The following is a 19,105-nucleotide window of genomic DNA, read 5'->3' as shown; positions in this document are numbered from 1 at the left end:
CAGACAAAACTATAATTTGAAAAGATACGTGCACACCTATGTTCATAGCAGCATTATTTACAATAGCCAAGACATAGAAACAATCAAAATGCCCATCAACAGATGAATGGGTAAAGAAACTGTAGTATTTTATATATACACACACATGCACGCACACACCAACACACAAACAATGGACTATTATTCAGCCATAAAAAAGAATGAAATAATGTCATTTGAAGCAACATGTACCTAGAGATTATTATAATAAATGAAGTACATTAGAAAGAGAAAGACAAGTATCATATGATACCACTCACATGTGGAATCTAGAATATGACACAAATGACATATTAAATGCAACAGGCTACAGATATAGAGAACAGACTTGTAGTTGCCAAGGGGAAGAGGAGAGTGCGGAGGGGAAGGATTGGGAGTTTGAGATTAGCAGATGCAAACTATTATATATAGGATGGATAAACTACAAGGTCATATTTTATAGCACAGAGAACTATAATCAATATTCTGATAAACCATAATCAGTTTCAGTTCAGCCGCTCAGCTGAGTCTGACTCTTTGCGACTCCATGGAATGCAGCACGCCAGGCTTCCCTGTCCTTCACCAACTCCCAGAGTTTACTCAAACTCATGTCCATCGAGTCAGTGATGCCATCCAACCATCTCATCCTCAGTCATTCCCTTCTTCTCCCGTCTTCAATCTTTCCCAGCGTCAGAGTCTTTCCTAGTGAGTCAGTTCTTTGCATCAGGTGGCCAAAGTATTGCAGTTTCAGCTTCAGCATCAGTCCTTCCAATGAATATTCAGGACTGATTTCCTTTAGGATAGACTGGTTGGATCTCCTTGCAGTCCAAGGGATTCTCAAGAGTCTTCTCCAACACCACAGTTCAAAAGCATCAATTCTTCAACGCTCAGCTATCTTTATAGTCCAACTCTCACATCTATACATGACTACTGGAAAAACCATAGCCTTGACTAGACGGACCTCTTTTGGCAAAGTAATATCTCTGCTTTTTAATATGCTGTCTAGGTTGACCACAGCCCATAATATTAATGATAATATATAATATTATCCATAATATTAAACCATAATATTAAAGTTAATATATACATATACATAACTAAATCACTTTGCCACGCAGCAGAAATTAACACATTACAAATAAACTATACTTCAATAACATTTTTTTAAAAAGAAATGATAATAATAGTTTATTAATATGGCCATGTTTTAATAAGGCTGGTTTTAAGAACAGTACACTGAATAAAATAATTACATTCAGAACAGTAATATAACTTGGAGTTTTCCCTTGTCATATGGTTTTATTGGTACTGTCTTAAATGAATATTATCAGAAAATCTAGTCTACATTCATTTCTTTCAAGACCTCAAATACTGAGAACATTGAAATCTTAAAATATTCATTATCATAAAATCTTCCTCTTCTTGTTCATTTTCATAAAAGTTAATGTGATAAACTTCATAGCGATAACTAAATTATTTCAAGTTGTTCATTATTTTACATCTAAGAACAGTTTGAAGGTCTAGGTATCAGAAGTCATAACAGAAGTAACAGTTTTATAGGTATAATTTTTCTTAAAAGAAAAAAGGTAACATATTCCCAATTACTGCTGCTCACATATTTGAAATCTAAAGTAGGCGCTCATATAAGCTTCATGCTACAAATTATAGAACAAGCACCGTATCATAGCAACCCAGCAATACCACTACAGTGACATGCTGAGGATGCAATCCAAGATTCTAATTTAAGAAACTGGCACAGAATATAGGACATGTAGCTTTTTTTGGCAATACCCCTAGAACATTAATAACTAGGAGTCTAAAATCAGCTTTTATTTGAAACTTTAGAGGATCAAGCTATTACAAAGTAACAACGGAAATGTTTATTAACAAATGATTCATAGCATTGTAACTAAATATGACTTAGTTAAGGATCTATGATTTCCTTAAAATTGAAAATGCTGGGAAAATTGTAGATATCACATTTTAGGAATCTGAATATATGCACCCTACCAGTCTGATAATGCATTCTAATATACAACTGTATATACCATTTTAAGAAAACCCCTAGAACACTATCTAAAACTTTAAAGAACATAAATACTAACATGTCTTACTCAACTACCGTTCAAATATGAGTATGTCCAGAACTACTACACTAAAGAAGGGTTAAAGTAACTGCTCAATCTTTATCTCAAAAAATTCACTATGTTTTGTTTTTTTTTTAATTAAAAAACCACTTTAAAGTAGATAAGAACAAGAAATGAAGATAAGCTAGTGGGGCATGTTACGTGGATTTCTTGGAATGTAGAACCTTGAGAAGCATAATACTGAAAAACAGGCTCCCAGGAGAATAAATGGAATCTCTCTATCAATCTGCTTAATTTGATTATAAAGCCTACTGTTCATTAAATACAGTAAAGGTTTTTAGAAGCACTCTTGTTGATGAAAGTGAAAGAGGAGAGTGAAAAAGTTGGCTTAAAGCTCAACATTCAGAAAACTAAGATTATGGTATCCAGTCCCATCACTTCATGGCAAATAGATGGGGAAACAGTGGCAACAGTGGCTGACTTTATTTTTGGGGGCTCCAAAATCACTGCAGATGGTGACTGCAGCTGTGAAATTAAAAGACGCTTACTCCTTGGAAGGAAAGTTATGACCAACCTAGACAGCGTATTAAAAAGCAGAGACATTACTTTGTCAACAAAGGTCCATCTGGTCAAGGCTATGGTTTTTCCAGTGGTCATGTATGGATGTGAGAGTTGGACTATAAAGAAATAAAGAAAGCTGAGCACCGAAGAATTGAAGTTGAAGAGTCCCTTGGACTGCAAGGAGATTCAACCAGTCCATCCTAAAGGAGATCAGTCCTGGATGTTCATTGGAAGGACTGATATTGAAGCTGAAACTCCAATACTTTGGCCACCTGATGCAAAGAGCTGACTCATTGGAAAAGACCCTGATGCTGGGAAAGATTGAGGGCAGGAGGAGAAGGGGACGACAGAGGATGAGATGGTTAGATGGCATCACCAACTCAATTGGCATGGGTTTGGGTGGACTCCAGGAGTTGGTGATGGACCGGGAGGCCTGGCGTGCTGTGGTTCATGGGGTGGCAAAGAGTCGGACACGACTGACTGAACTGAACTGTTTCATTTGGGGCCTTTGGGGAACAAGAAGTATTAAGCGTTTTTATAGATGGTTCTGATAGCTGTGATGAGTTTTGTCTTTTAGCTAACCCTACCTGCACCCCCTAAGAAACACCTGCTATTGTGTTAAGAAAAAGGATTACCTACTTTAACAAGGTTGTTGAAGTTTCTAGAGCAAGGCCTATGATAGTCCACAAAATACCCTACCCACTCCCCTCCTCTACCTGACCAGAGATGGGCTTCAGGGTGGTGGTGGTGCAATTCAAGGACCTTGAAATTATATATAAAATACTGTATGTATTTTCTGAGATGATGATGGATTCCTTTAGATTTTCTAAGAGATCCATGTATAATCTCCCTAAAATAAAGTACCACTACTCTTAGAAATTATTTTCTCTCCTTTTATGGATAACATAATGAACTTTCATAATCAAGGTTTAAAATTATTTGACTCAGCATTTCCAAAAATAATATAGTCAGAAACAATTCTAAATAGATTTCATTTTTTGTTTAAGAAATGTGCTATTTATAATATTTTATTAAAGTCAAAGTAATGAATTATAGAACAGCATACATTATTATATGATCTCACTAATGGGAAAATCTAAGAAGATGCTCAAAATTTTAGAAGTTTCTTCTGGCTGGGGATTTTTACTTTCTATCTTTTAAGATTCTCTTTTGGCTTGTTTTTTAAGAGTGAGTCTGTAAGTTTATACAAAAATAATAAAGCCATTATACAAGAAATAGGGAAGTTAAGAATATGACATTTCTTACTGCATAGTCTTTAAATGAGTTTATTTTAGAAAACCATGAAAACTGAGATTACTCATGACTCATTGCAAGTATTGTATCCTAAAATAGTCATTCTTATTCCACAGAAGAAACTACTTTTCTAGATGTTTTTTTAAAAGCAGTTCTCAAAATATTAAAATACGTCATGTGTAAGCTTACCCAGGTGGTACAAATTAAAAACAGAATTATCAAACTATATGAAGTACCAAAATCAGTGCCTAGGTATCTGGTAGGTATGTAAAAGCTGGGTTATTTTTTTAACCTCTCTTACATGAATCATAGAAATTTCCTATGAAGAAAATACAACTGTGAAAATTAAATGCACCTTAAAAATATTTCATTGTTACATTTGCTACTTTATTTCCACTTCTGATTCAAATTTAGTCTGGGAGCACAAATGTATGTAGATAACTACTTAAGGAGATGACATATTGTCTAATTTCAGTTTTGGGGGGGAATTTAGCAGGAGAATAATAACAGTCAAGTGATAAGATGAATTGGCCCAGTTGACTTTTACTATACTTAAGCCTCAGTTATCTGGCTCCAATTTATTTTCCTTCCTTGAATTGGGAAATAATGATTAGAAAGTACAATGTAACATGGTCACAGTTAAAAAATTTTTTTTCAAAAACTATTTGTACATAGCACGTGTAGTGGGGAACAGAGAGGAAAAAGTAAGTGGACAGAATTTAATCAGTTTGTGATATCCCATAACAATTCCATAATTCCTCAAAGCTGCTAATTACAGATTATAACTTTTAACTGAGTAGAGATACCAAATTATAAATCTAGCTGACACAAATGTGCTAACTGATTTAAAAGTTCACTGCATCTTGCTTCTCAGTACTCATTCATAAAACAGATACTCTTCTTCAATTTCTTCTACAGGAAAATTTTATGTTACTTAAAAAATGGAAGAACTGTGCCAAAAGGAAGACCTGCAAAGAAGATCAACAAAGCGTTTTTATACCAGGAGAATGTAAGACGTAAAGATCTTTTTTTTTTTTTTCATTAAAATATTTCTTTTCTTCTTTTTTTTAAATTTTATTTTATTTTTAAACTTTACATAATTGTATTAGTTTTAAGACGTAAAGATCTTTTGCTTTACAGGGTCTTAGAAAAACCTATGTTCAGTACTGGCCTACCTGCCCAGGTCCTATAACAAATCAGTATCTTTCTTGTAAGGCTCTCAACTATTTCTCCTTTGCACTGTTAGAACACAAAGTGCTAAAAATAAAAAATAAAGTGCTAATTTTGCTTTACTGCAGATAATACATATCTTCAGTTTCATATTAAAGAGGAGGAATTAACTGAGAAGATGAAGTTATAAATGACTTGCACAAGAATATAACCTATATGTTTTGGTTTCTTCATCAACAAAATGCTCAATTTGGAGCTGTATGTAAACTATCACTCAATTATAAATCATTATAAAATTGTAAATTATTGCATGGCACAAAATGGTGTTTTTCTTTAAATCAATTTAATAGCATTTGCTTCATTATTTTACTTAATAAATATTAAAACCAAGCACTGAATGCCTGAATACTGGGAAGGAAGTTATGGATCTTAAGTCCTAAAGTATTTAACTTCTAGTCTAAAGGCAGAAAACAGTCAATTAAGTGGCTTACCCTATTCATGCACCTGTCCCAACATATTTTGTGATCACCTCACACACATATATCAAGGATATCTTACCACTATATGATGTCTTATACAGATACTGCACTCAATGGGGCTAGATAATCCCATTTTGGCCAAAAGATATAGTGGTCAGCATCTCAAACTACCAACATTTTCTAATAAACAATCTCAACATCTTTTAATTCATGTTTAGAAGTTACAGAAATTACCAATGGGCACTCTGTGATTCACATATCCAAAAGTCTATTTGATATTTATACCCAGGTTTCCGAAAGACATCTCAAACTTAGAATGTCTAAATTACAACCCTGAATTTTTCCTCTTTATTGGTTCTTTTTCTAACGTATTCCTTCTCAGTGGTGGTAGACCTATGCACTCAGCTAGCGGTCCAAGCTAAAACACCTGGGAAATATCTCTGACTCCTACACCTTTGTCTGTCCATCTCCTCCATACAATTCATCAACAGGTCCCAGCTTAGCTGTACTGTGAACACATCTCTTTTTCTCCATCTTTATTGCTACCATCCAGACCTAGCCATATCATTTCCCATCTAGCCTTTTAAAACAAACTCTTGACTGGTCCTCCTCCTAAAAATCTAGTTCTGCTACAATCCATTCTCCACCCAGCAGCTCGAGTGATACTTTTTTTAATTGTCAAGCTTCTTGAAAGAGATGTCAATACTTACTGACTTGGCTCTCCATTTCCATTCACTCCCCACCTTAGAGAACTCTGGTTTCAAGATCATCAACCCTCTGAAATGTATCTCGAAGTCACCAGTGTTGCCTGAAGACTACCAAAACTGAAGCTTCTCAGTTCTTAAATATTGGACCTGTCAGCAGCTCTTCTGACTGCTACTAGCCCCACCTCACCCCTACTTAAAAACACATTTTCTTCCTTTGACCACCTTGTCCCTACTCTCTCCTGTCCCTACTCTCTCCTATCTTCCACTCAAGCTGTTGCTCCTTTTCCTCTGATCATCATCTAAATGATGATATTCTTTGCCCTTTTCTTGTTCTATACATTTCCAGTAGGCAGTTGCTTCTATTTGCATCTCTTCAAGAATCATCTTTAAAGTTTCTAAATGCTGATTCCTAGCGCAGCTCTTTCTACTTAGCTCCAGACCCAAATATCTAATGTCCTACTTGACTCTTCACTTCTATTTCCACAGGTAGTTCAACCCATCCCACGTGTAGAACCACTATCTTCTCCCACATCTGATCTACTTTTTCCCTTTCAGTAAACTGCTATCATACATCTAGTTGCCCAAGTCAGCAATGTATCATCATTGATTTTTCCTTCTTTCCAAGTCCCTGCTGTGATATCACTCACTCCCACTTAGACAAGGAGACCATTACCTCTTGTTTGTATTACTGTGCCAGCATTAACCAGGATTCTTCATTCTCATCTCCCAAAACATTCTTCACACTACTGTCAGGAATAACTGCAGGACATAGCGTCAAAGCTGTTACCTAGACCCTAAATGTTGCTCCAATCTCTTCTCTAGCCAGTTCCCTATTGTAATATTCTTTATCACAGTCACAGGCTTCCCTGGTGGCTCAGATGGTAAAGAACCCACCTGCAATGCAGGAGACCAGGGTTCAATCCCTGGGTGGGGAAGATCCCCTGGAGGAGGGCATGGCAACCCCCTTCAGTATTCTTGCCTGGAGAATCCCATGGCTACAGCCCATGGGCATGCAAAGAGATGAAGCAAATCACAGCCACTTATTTACCCTAACGATGGCCACGTTGTCCTTGGCAGGCCTCTTAGAACTCACCTGTCTTGGTCTAACATGTCTAGCCTTGCAGGTCTCAGCTTACCTGTCACTTTCTCCAGGGAGATTTCCCTGATCTTTCTCCTCACACACAAAATTGAGTTGGGTCCCTCACACACTCCCCTAGGCTTTTACTGCTTACTCTTATCACAACACTTGTCACTAATTGAAACCACCAGTTTACATGTCTAGATGTACCCCACCAGACCACAAGCTCCTAAAGACATTTCAAAAGAAAAAGCATTTATCATTTTATTACCTTTACTGAGTAAAATTTTAACCTCTACAATGGTTCACCTAAAATTTAAGCACTATGAACATCAAAGACAAAAATATTTCTGTACTAGATTTTGAAAGCAAAGCATATTTCCAGTTTCACAGCAGGCAAACAAAATATTTTTCCTCTGGCTAATTAAAAGAATGGTACTACAAGTGAAAAAAAAAGCATATATTCCTATAGAAGTTATATTTTATTTTACTCATGACTTCAACCAGAGAAGGCAATGGCACCCCACTCCAGTACTTTGCCTGGAAAATCCCACGGACGGAGGGGCCTGGTTAGCTGCAGTCCACGGGGTCTTGAAGAGTCGGACACGACTGAGCGACTTCACTTTCACTTTTCACTTTCATGCATTGGAGAAGGAAATGGCAACCCACTCCAGTGTTTTTGCCTGGAGAATCCTAGGGATGGGGTAGCCTGGTGGCTGCCGTCTATGGGGTCACACAGAGTCGGACACGACTGACGTGACTTAGCAACAGCAGCAGCATGACTTCAACAAATGTTTATCTTTAGAAAAGTCTGTTTGGAAAATTGTTTTAAAGACACCCCTCTTTGCTAAATCAAAATTCAGAGCTTGTGACAAAAACTGTCTCATCATTTTTACTTTATAAATTTAAAGGCACTGGATTAACCATGAGTTCAAACAATCATCTCCTGATAATAATTATAATTCTAGAACATCCTTTATCAGTGAGTGTGAATCAAAGGCAAAGACCAATCAAACAGAGAAAATGTATCATTTCTGAAGCTAGAGTTAATATTTTATACTCCTTTACTACAAGTTAAGTCCAGTCTTTAAAAAATTCTGGTTTCATACAGCTAACATTTTTTTAGTTATTGTCTATGCAGTTTACTCACTAACTAAGCAGATTCTGAGGGAGCACCTAAGAGCTTAAAAACCCTATACTTTTTCTCCCTACCTTAAAGAAGGTTTTTCTGGTGAGAAAATAAGATATTTATTTTGTGTGTGTGCGTGTGTTTTTAGTCACTCAGTCGTGTCCAAGTCTTGTGACCCCCATGCACTGTCGCTCACCAGGCTCCTCTGTCCATGGGGAATTCTCCAGGCAAGAATATTGGAGGGGGTTGACATGCCCTCCTCCAGGAGATCTTCCCAACCCAGGGATCGAACCCAGGTCTCCTGCATAGGTTTTTTTTTTTTTTTTTTTTTAAGAACAGTGAAACTCTTTCCCAATGAAAGCTAAACCAGAATGACTCCTGAGGTCCCATTCAGCACTGGAAGGCTCAACTAGATACAACAGCGCAGTAAGGGATAAATGCAATTAGCATCAGCATTCCAGTAGGAGGAGTGAGTTCCCAAGGAATCCCTTGCCTTCAGTATCCAAGTTAGAAATAGGTTCTCTGGATTTTATAATGTGAACCTATGATACTCAGCAAACTACCAGAAAATCCTAATAGGTTTCTTTAAGAAATATGGATCAAAACTGCAGGATTTCTAAAATCCACGATTACTCACACAAAAACCCACATGAATAAATTTCTTCCAGCATCGTGCACTGAACCTGGACTGGCATCTTGTTTCATACATGACATTTCACGTGTTTCAATGCCATTCTCCCAAATCTTCCCACCCTTTCCCTCTCCCACAGAGTCCATAAGACTGCTCCATACATCAGTGTCTCTTTTGCTGTCTCGTATACAGGGTTATCATTACCATCTTTCTAAATTCCATATATATGCGTTAGTATACTGTATTTATGTTTTTCCTTCTGGCTTACTTCACTCTGTATAATAGGCTCCAGTTTCATCCACCTCATTAGAACTGATTCAAATGTATTCTTTTTAATGGCTGAGTAATACTCCATTGTGTATATGTACCACAGCTTTCTTATCCATTCATCTGCTGATGGACATCTAGGTAGCTTCCATGTCCTGGCTATTATAAACAGTGCTGCGATGAACATTGGGGTACACGTGTCTCTTTCCCTTCTGGTTTCCTCAGTGTGTATGCCCAGCAGTGGGATTGCTGGATCATAAGGCAGTTCTATTTCCAGTTTTTAAGGAATCTCCACACTGTTCTCCATAGTGGCTGTACTAGTTTGCATTCCCACCAACAGTGTAAGAGGGTTCCCTTTTCTCCACACCCTCTCCAGCATTTATTATTTGTAGACTTTTGGATCGCAGCCATTCTGACTGGCGTGAAATGGTACCTCATAGTGGTTTTGATTTGCATTTCTCTGATAAGGAGTGATGTTGAGCATCTTTTCATGTGTTTGTTAGCCATCTGTATGTCTTCTTTGGAGAAATGTCTATTTAGATCTTTGGCCCATTTTTTGATTGGGTCATTTATTTTTCTGGAGTTGAGCTGTAGGAGTTGCTTGTATATTTTTGAGATTAGTTGTTTGTCGGTTGCTTCATTTGCTATTATTTTCTCCCATTCTGAAGGCTGTCTTTTCACCTTGCTAATAGTTTCCTTTGATGTGCAGAAGCTTTTAAGTTTAATTAGGTCCCATTTGTTTATTTTTGCTTTTATTTCCAATATTCTGGGAGGTGGGTCATAGAGGATCCTGCTGTGGCCCAGGGGATGGTATGGGGAGGGGGGGGAGGGAGGAGGGTTCAGGATGGGGAGCACGTGTATACCTGAAATTTTTTAATTAAAAAAAAAAAAAAACTGGAAAATAAACAATTTTAAAATTAAAAAAATAATAATAAATTTCTTCAGGAAGAGTTCAAAAACATATACATAAAAAGTGGTCTGAAACTGCTTATTAGTGAATATCCTGCTCAGACAAGTACAGCTTATTTCACGTAAACGTAGCCTGTCGTGTAAAACTCTTTTGGTACATCACGTGGGTTACCTGTTACATAATAATGCACTACAAGTAATTATATATTTAAAATCTGTTCCTTTCATCTCCTTCAAGGTCCTTATAAATAAAGACTGAACCTTAAATTTAGAAATTACTGGAAATTAGTTATTTCAGTTTATCTGAAATACAGCTGTCCACATCTGGACGTCAACACAGTATTACTTTTCCATACAGATCTTACACAATACCTTCCCTAGCAATAATGTTACATGTCACACCAGTCACTGGCAAAGCCCCAAATACAGGAGCAAACAATCATCTGTCTCAAAACTATATCTCCTATTTACCATGTTATTAAAAACCCAAAATTAATTTACTTTAAAAAACCCTGAATAAAGGTGTAAAGGGAGGGCTAACAGGTAATTTCTTAATCAAAACAGTGACTGTCTACATGATCACACTTGTTATGCACATAACACTGTATTTTGGTCCTATAACAGGATATGAAAACACAGGTGACTTCTGCTTTCACAAAAATCTTACCATCTCATTCTGCAAAGAGGAGTACATAACGACTGAAACTGACTCAAAACAACAAATCAACAAATACGGGTGTTGTTCAAACTGGCTGGCAGAAAGGCCAACGACAAGAGACGGTTATAAAATGTAAATGGCCCCAGGTCATTGCTGCCCTACCTTCAGTTAAAGACTATGGTCAAGATTTAGAGGATAGATGTGAAAACCCTCTGAAGAAAAATTTTCTTTCTCTCTCCCCCAGCCCCAAATGCTCTGTTTATTCTGCAAAATTCTGAAATGCTTCACAAATATGTGTCATCCTTGTGCAGAAGCCATGCTAATCTTCTATAGTTCCAATTTTAGTATATGTGCTGCCAAGGCAACCACAAGAAAAACATTACTTGATGCTAAATAAATATAAGGCGTTACCAAAAACACAGTTATGATCAACAATATCTCATTTGTTCAACACCTAATAGTCAATTTATACAGTAGTTATATTAGTTCTAAATCTTCAAGAGGTGGAACAATGCTGTGAACATACAGCAAATAGTTTTACATTCCAGATTGGTTGGGATTATGTTACCCTGGATAATGGGATTAAAACTAGGCAAACTGCTTTCTTATGTTCTCACTTCTGCTTGACAGCTCAGCCACAGCTCCAAAAATTACAGAAAAAAAACAAACCGGATCACCTTGTATCAAAGGATAACAGTGGAGTTTTAATTACGCGAACTACAACAAAATACAAAAGATCACGCCTAAAACTCCAGAATCCAACAGCATTCTCGCTCTTCAGGAAAGTACCTGATTAGCCATAGGGGGCAGCAAAGTTAAGAGTGAAAAGTAAATAGCAGCAGGTGAAGTAAGGGCAGGAAATGTTAACAGGCTGGGTAATGAGCCATGAGAATCTAGAGAAAAGGACAAAGTCTCAATTAATGAATTAAATCAATAGATAATGTCAAACCAGTGATTCTCAACCCTGGCTGCACATTAGAATCATTCTGGGAGCTTTCAAAAATACAAATGCCTGCAACCTACATTAGACCAATTTATTTAGAGTCACTTGAGGGTAAGACCCAGGCACTGATGTTTTTTAAAACTAAGGGCACAGCCAGGGTTGACAACCCTGCTAAACACATACAAATAAAAATAAGCTAGTCTCCATCCCCGACTTTTTACAATTTTTAAAAAGTTAAAATTCAAAGAATATTCAAAAATCTATTATTTTCCAAATGTATCATTTTTGTTGATAAACCTGTCTTTGTCATCCAAAGTCTTTAACTCACTAAAGACTAATTCATCTTTAAGACTGTATCAAGGGAAAATACTATTCTTACAAGTAAAAATGATTAACTGAAGTTTAGAAGGGTTAACCAACTAGCCCAAAGTGATTGTGACTCATCAATAATGCAGGAAGACAATTTCAGTCTATTTACAGGACAGTACTCTGTCCCAGTGATCATACTATTTTACTGAAACACATTTAACTTGAGTCTTACTTTACAGGCACTTCATAAAAGGATCCAAAGTTCAATTAAGAATCAGAGGAGGTAATAAAACTGGGGGAAAAAGAAGTCTGACCCTAAACAGGAATTCTGAAAATGTTAAATTAAGACTTAAATGGAAAAGTTTTTCCTTCATGTGAAGGCCAACAATGACACTATATTAATTTCTCTAGAGGTATATCCTGAAAGTTTTTAAAAATTAAAATATAAGTTGACTAGAAGAAATATGGTATTATTAATACTGCCAGAAGATAGCTGTAAAATGACTAAAACGTTATATATTCCTTTGTAAACACACTTTTAACATATTCAGGGGAATTTCAACTCTCCTTTAATGCTATCCCAATTACTAAAATGGGTTTTGGGTTTAGATGAATGAAATTAACTTTGGGGAAAAAAATCTATAAACCTTAAAAGCTGAGTGAGTAGTGTTCCTCACCAGGACAAAAAAAGTCACTGGTTAGGAAATTTCAAATCACGTCAGTATTCTTGTACCAGATACCCAAAAGACCACATCAGTTCAGTTGCTCAGTCATGTCCGACTCTTTGTGACTACATATATCACGAAAAACAAACAAACAAAAAGTGTTCCCTAAAGACAAGGGAACACTTCAAATGAACACCACTATTACAAGCCTCAATACCTCCAGGAGGACCCAACTTCTAAGAATATAACAACCAAGAAACTGAGGAAATTTGGGAAATTCTTTACCTCATCTGAAGGGGACTTTAATCTCAACGCCAGTTTCATTCTGTTCTTTGCCATTTACGGTCTGTCTCCTATGAGAGACGCACACCTATATAATTCTACTAGTTAATTCAATTTCTTTGCTTGATAAAAAAAAACTTCTAACTATAGCATTCAACATTTAAAAAGTCACTCTACCCTATTTCCATATCCACACTTATGCTGATGTTTCACCTCAGTGCACATAGATCATATCTGAGATCTGATTACAAATAATTTATACTTTACACTAGCAAAGTTTTACTATTTATGTGAACCCTTCATTTAAAAAATACTTTTAATTTGGATTTTCAAATATCAAAGAGAATGGGAACTAATATTCTTTGTCTATTTTTAGGCACCAATTACATTATTTCACATAAGCCCCACAATCCTAGGGAGATAGAAGGTTTTATCCCCATTTTACAGATAAGGATAGCAACTCAGAAAGATTAAACTTTTACCTTTGACCCAGGGCTGACCCCAATGACCCAACTCGATTATCATCCTGCTCAAATGTTCATAAAGCAGGTTAACAGCAAATATACGCTAATCATTTAACCTGGGTACCAGTGTCAACTGCCACCCAGAGAAATAATCACAGGCCTGAAACTAAGCTCTCTAAGTCTCAACGTCACATCTGGGAATAATATTGGTCTTGCACAGAGTTGCTGGGATGACACAATGATATGCAATTTTTGTAAAAATACAGGGTAGTGGATTCTCACACAACATTACCTCAGTAGGTGCGAAAAAGAAACAGATACCCGGGATTAGGTATTACACAACTTTCTGGGCTGTTTCACTTATTTCAATTATGATCGATATTGTTCTTATAATTTTAAAATGTAAAGAAAAGTATAAAATAATTTATAAATGCCGTTATATAACTGTATAACATCTATTATTCTACCAAACCAATTCTTTCAGAGACACAAAACAGGTCAAACAGACAGAAAAACTTCCCATTAACAGGTTATTTTTTTTTTAAGTTATAAGTTTCCTAACTGTTGGTTACTAGAAGAAAAGTTTAAAGTAGAAAAATTAAGTACAATACTAATGTAAATATAAATACAGAGAAATGATTGATAGACTGTCCCTACTTTTATTTTCTCATACTTAGTCAGAAGACCGTACAGAACTAACGTAACAAATTTCAAGCGTTTTGGAAAAAAAATTGTTTTTAAGCTATACAAGGCAGATTGAGGGCCTATATAACAGTTTCTCATTTTTAAAAACTCCTTTTAACAAGGCTTGTTTTTAAAATACTTTCTCCAATAAAACATTATTTTCTCTGAACATTTTTACCATTAAAATTCTGCAACCCACTTACTTATTCTGCACAAATAAACTTCTTTAGATGAAAAAGTGGGATTATTTTGTTAATCTTTACCCACAGTATGCTTTGAGGAAAACAGCTGGCACCTTTCCAGCTCAGATCCATGTGGACAAAGTGTAACATAAGCAGGTTGGTATAAACACTGAAAAGATCTTGGATGCCCACAGATATCTGAATCACTCCACTGTAAGATGGCATTTCAGAGCAGGAAGAAAAATTCTCTTTCATACACATATTACAGGGCTTTCCACTGGTTTTTGTTAAGGCCACAAATGGAAAAAACTACTACTGACAGAAAAAGCACACAACATGTGGTATCAAGGACACTGCCAGAGTTCTAAGTGAAGCAACTGAATTTTTAAAAAGCCACTTTTCAAGCATTTTGGCATCGGGAGTAAAAGTCATTTTTCCTAATAGTGGGTAATCTAAGTAAGAATCTTATTCCTCAATTAAATTTACATAAATTTATCCTGAATACATAAACTTCCTTATAAAGAGTACTATATTTTCATGTGAAAAACATAGATTAAATCTAAAATTTAGATTTTTTTTCTCTACTAGTGAGCAAAATATTATAAACAAAACATTTAATGGCACCTTCAACTTGTTGAACTATATACACCATACAACTTAGATGATTACTGACTGTATATTTTTGCTAGGCTTTTAAAAGCAAAATATATTAAAGTTGCATCTCCTGGCTTGAAGTAACTATCAATGTATGTTTAATATTCAATTACTTTTATTAAATATAAATAAATATTATATATAAAAGGACAATATAAGATAAACTTATGTGCAAAGCAGAAATAGAGATACAGATGTAGAGAACAAACGTATGGACACCAAGCAGGGAAGAGGGTGGTGGGATGAACTGGGAGATTGGGAATGACATATGTGCACTACTATGTATAAAATAAATAGATAATGAGAACCCACAGGGAATTCTACTTAGTACTTTGTGGTGATCTAAATGGGAAGGAAATCTAAAAAACAGACGATATATGTAGAATTGATTCACTTTATTGTACAGTAGAAACTAACACAATATTGTAAAGCAACTATACTCTAATAAAAATTGATAAAAAATGAAAAAGACAATATAAAGAACCACAATATCTCATTGAAAAGCAAAGTAAAGACATATGAAAGAAAGACACTAACACTAGCACCAAACCTTCAAACTGCAAAAATAATTTGCCAATTTAATGGGGAAAAAACCCAATAATGTAAAAATAACTACAATGTTTTAGTTAAATTTAAAATTTTAAATTCATGAATAGCAGTTCAATGTCCTAACAAGTAAGATAATATTGTTTTATAGCTATGACATCACTCAAGAATTAAAGTCTTGGCAACATCTACCATTCGTGGTCTACTGTAGGCTATGATGCCTATGTCTGAACAATTTTTGTATACTAAAGAGCAAATGAAAAACGCAGTACTACAGGCTACTCATCTTAAATAAAACTTTCTTTCAAAAGCCAGTGTGATTCTGGTGGTGGGATGCTTAGAAGAACCCCAAGAAGCAGGATAGTAGTGTAGGATGTGAATGGGGCTCCAAAGTTACTGCAGGTCAACTGTGATTTGATCTGGGGTTTTCTTTAGACTCCTGGCCAAACTAAGACTGGATTCCTAGGCCTAAAGACAAATCAGAACCAGGCTGGCCTTGAACCGGATGCTGGAGCTCTTTGAAATTGATCGAAAAACCTCCTGAACATTATCTATTTCGGTACAGAAACTTTCATTTCCTGATCTTGCAAAACAGATGATCTAGATTTCTATCAGGTTTCTTTTGTAGAAAAAAAAAAATCAAATGTTTAGGACCATTATCATCTTGTTCCATGACAATGCTTATCTCATAAAAAGCAAAGACATTAAAATTATAAAATTAAAAGGTAGTAATCCACACACAAAAAATAAACTAGAACGTCAGGAACCAATTTCTTTTTTTTTTTTTTTTCAATCCTCTAAACCTAGTGGGAAAAGTAAGTGAGCCAGAAGGAGTGCCAAGTTCTCTTGTAAGGCGTTAGGCACGGACACCAATTTGAATTACTGTACAAACCTACAGAGTCCCTGGAATCACTGCTTGGCGAACTAAGTTCCCGTTTCATTGCAAATATTCAGACAATATTTTAAATCTTTCCATTCTCTGGGCTAAAGAGTAACATTTAAATCTAATGACCCAGTAAGTAAGACACTACCCTGGTCAGATTTTTAGGCTTTTTCTTTATAAATCAATCTAAAGGCAGGTAAAGGCAGGTAACTCTTAACCGGTGTACGCATTAGGATTTCTGGTCCTAAGACTCTTTGGAAAGATCAAAGGGAAGTAAAAGTTATAATGTGCTCAAAGACGCTTTATAATTGGAAAAGCAAAAGATTAACTAAGAGAGGCCGAAAAGAGGAGGCAGGTCTCAGAAAAGTGAAGGTCGGAACGTAAGACAGGTTGTTACAACAAGATGGGGAAGGGCAAGACTCGAAGAAGAAGACTGAAATAAGAAAAAGTCTACCCCTCCAGACTCAGGAGGAGAGTTGCAATCCCAAGGGCAGGAACCCGAGCGCGCAGGTGGGGAGGGAGGGGTGCTGGCCTCCTCCAAGAAGGGAAGAGCTAAAGTGAACCCAGATAAGTGAAGGGGGAGAAAAAGCAAGACTCTTTTAACATCAAACCTGTCTGAATCATAAAGACGGTGGGAGGACGCCAAGGAAAGTTGGGGAACGCGAGCCCCAGGTGGGCAGAAGGAACCCCCCACCCCCGCGCCCGAGAAAGCAAAGGCTCCGGCGACGCCGAGGAGAACCCGCGCGTTCTTCCCCGGGCTGCGCCCTCGGAGGTTACCTACCTTTGAGTTGGGGCAAGGGGTGCAGCTCTGGCTGGCTGCACTGGCTGCGGAACTGCGACGAGCCCTGCGAGCGCTTCTGCCTCTGCGCCTTGCGCACCGATTTCCGGGTGAAGCCGTCCACCTTCTCGGCGGCCGAGATGGCGGCGCTGGCAGCCCCCGCCGGCGGCGGCGGCGGCGACGACGACGACATCTCCGCGGCCCTGGCGCTTGGCAGCTCCCGCTGCGGCTTGCACGGAACGGGCAGCGCCAGGAGGAGGAGGCGGGGGAGAGGCGCCGAGGAGCTCGCGCCCCTCCGCCCCGTGCCCCCCAGCCGCACCGCCCTCCTGCTCCCGGGCGCCCGCCGAGCTCTCTTCTCGCCGCCCGCCGACGCCTCACGGCCACATCTCAGGGCCGGAGGTTCCCGGTCCCCGCCGCTCGGCGAGCTCCCCGGGGCTGGCGGGGGCGGAGAGGGGGTGGTGTGTGAAGAAGTTGTTGACTCCCGAGTTCCGAGGGCGGGTGGACAGGAGCCCGAAGTTCAGACAACTGAGGCGAGGGCGCGATGGTGCGGACGTCGAACGCGCCTCTCGTCCCTGACGGCCCGGGTCCCCGGGCGGCCGGCCCGCCAGCACCTCAGTGGCCACTGCCAGGGCAGCCCGCCCTGTCTCGAGCCTCCTCCCGAGGCGCTGCCATCGCTGGGCCCCTCCGAGCCGCTGTCTCCACCGCCGGCGCTCTTCCCTGTCAGCGCCGACCCCTCATCTCCCGGGGCGGTGACCCGCCGCCCCGGCCCTGGGCACGCGCGCGCGCGCGCGCATACACACACACACACACAAACTCGCTCCTCGAAGCGCCCAGCGGTCCGGACCCCCTCCCCCACGCGCCCTTCCGCCGCCCACAGAGAACCCCTGGCGAGCGGCCGCTACAACTTGAGAAGGTGCTGGGAGAGGCGAGGGGCGGGCAGCGGCAAGGGGAGTCCAAGTGCGTGTGCGCGCGCGTTGGGAGCGCGCGGCCCGGGGGCGGGGCCTCGCGGGGGATGGGGAGGGAGGAGATTGACTGACAACTTCCGCGGGGTCCGGCCAGCCTCTCGGAAGCTCGGTAAGGAGTTGCGGGGTGGGGGGTGGGAAAGCATGCCAGCTCCCTCAGCCAATCGCAGGGCGAAGCGGTCCAACGGGCTGAGGCGTGGCCTCCTGCAAGGTCTTATCAAATTGGGAGGTTGGGCGGAGGGAGGGGGCGTGGTTACGTGACGGACCTCGGCCACAGCCAATCGTAAGTCTTTAACGGAGTGCCCCTCTCACGTCACAACCGCGTAACTCTCGAAGGCTTGAGGGGCAGTGAGCGTATGTGCACGCCTGCGCGACAGCTCAAGACTATGGGTTCGTGGACAGCCTATGAGGAGACCGGGAAACTAGACGAGGGAGTTTAGAGAGCAAAAGAGAAGACCCGTACCCTTTCCTCCTCTCTCAGCTAGCCAATAAGGAGCTGAAGCGACTGGTGGGGAGTCGCTTCAGCAACTGGAGGGCTGGAGCGAGAAGGCGTGCCAAGTGTTACGTCACTGGAAAGGGGTGGAGCAACAAGCCGTGTGATTGATGGCTGAAGTCGCCCCGCGGAGGAAGGCGAGGAAATGAGCTTGTCCAATGGGAGCGAGATGCTGGACTCTTGGGCGGGCTTTGGAGCCTCTCTGGCCCTAAGCCGCGCACTTGGAAGTTACTCCGGGAGTTGGTGATGGACAGGGAGGCCTGGCGTGCTGCGATTTATGGGGTCGCAAGGACTTGGACACGACTGAGCGAC

General features: G+C 39.3%; 1 protein-coding gene and 1 pseudogene across 1 annotated transcript in view; both read right to left on the bottom strand.

Annotated features, from left to right (window-relative positions):
- Nucleotides 1–18,288, bottom strand: part of PPP2R5A (protein phosphatase 2 regulatory subunit B'alpha) — a 74,167-nt gene extending 55,879 nt beyond the window's left edge. The window contains exon 1 of the mRNA XM_005888556.3: nucleotides 17,342–18,288. Within this exon, the coding sequence (XP_005888618.2) occupies nucleotides 17,342–17,531 (190 nt within the window). The 5' untranslated portion in view covers nucleotides 17,532–18,288. The remainder of the gene's footprint in view (nucleotides 1–17,341) is intronic.
- Nucleotides 11,217–11,317, bottom strand: LOC138991332 (U6 spliceosomal RNA; annotated as a pseudogene).
- Nucleotides 18,289–19,105: the final 817 nt, after the last annotated feature.

This window comes from Bos mutus, chromosome 16 (genome assembly GCF_027580195.1).
Source record: "Bos mutus isolate GX-2022 chromosome 16, NWIPB_WYAK_1.1, whole genome shotgun sequence".
NCBI lineage: Eukaryota > Metazoa > Chordata > Mammalia > Artiodactyla > Bovidae > Bos > Bos mutus.
The sequence above is the reverse complement of the archived record's forward strand: the minus strand, read 5'-3'. Positions and strand labels throughout refer to the sequence as shown.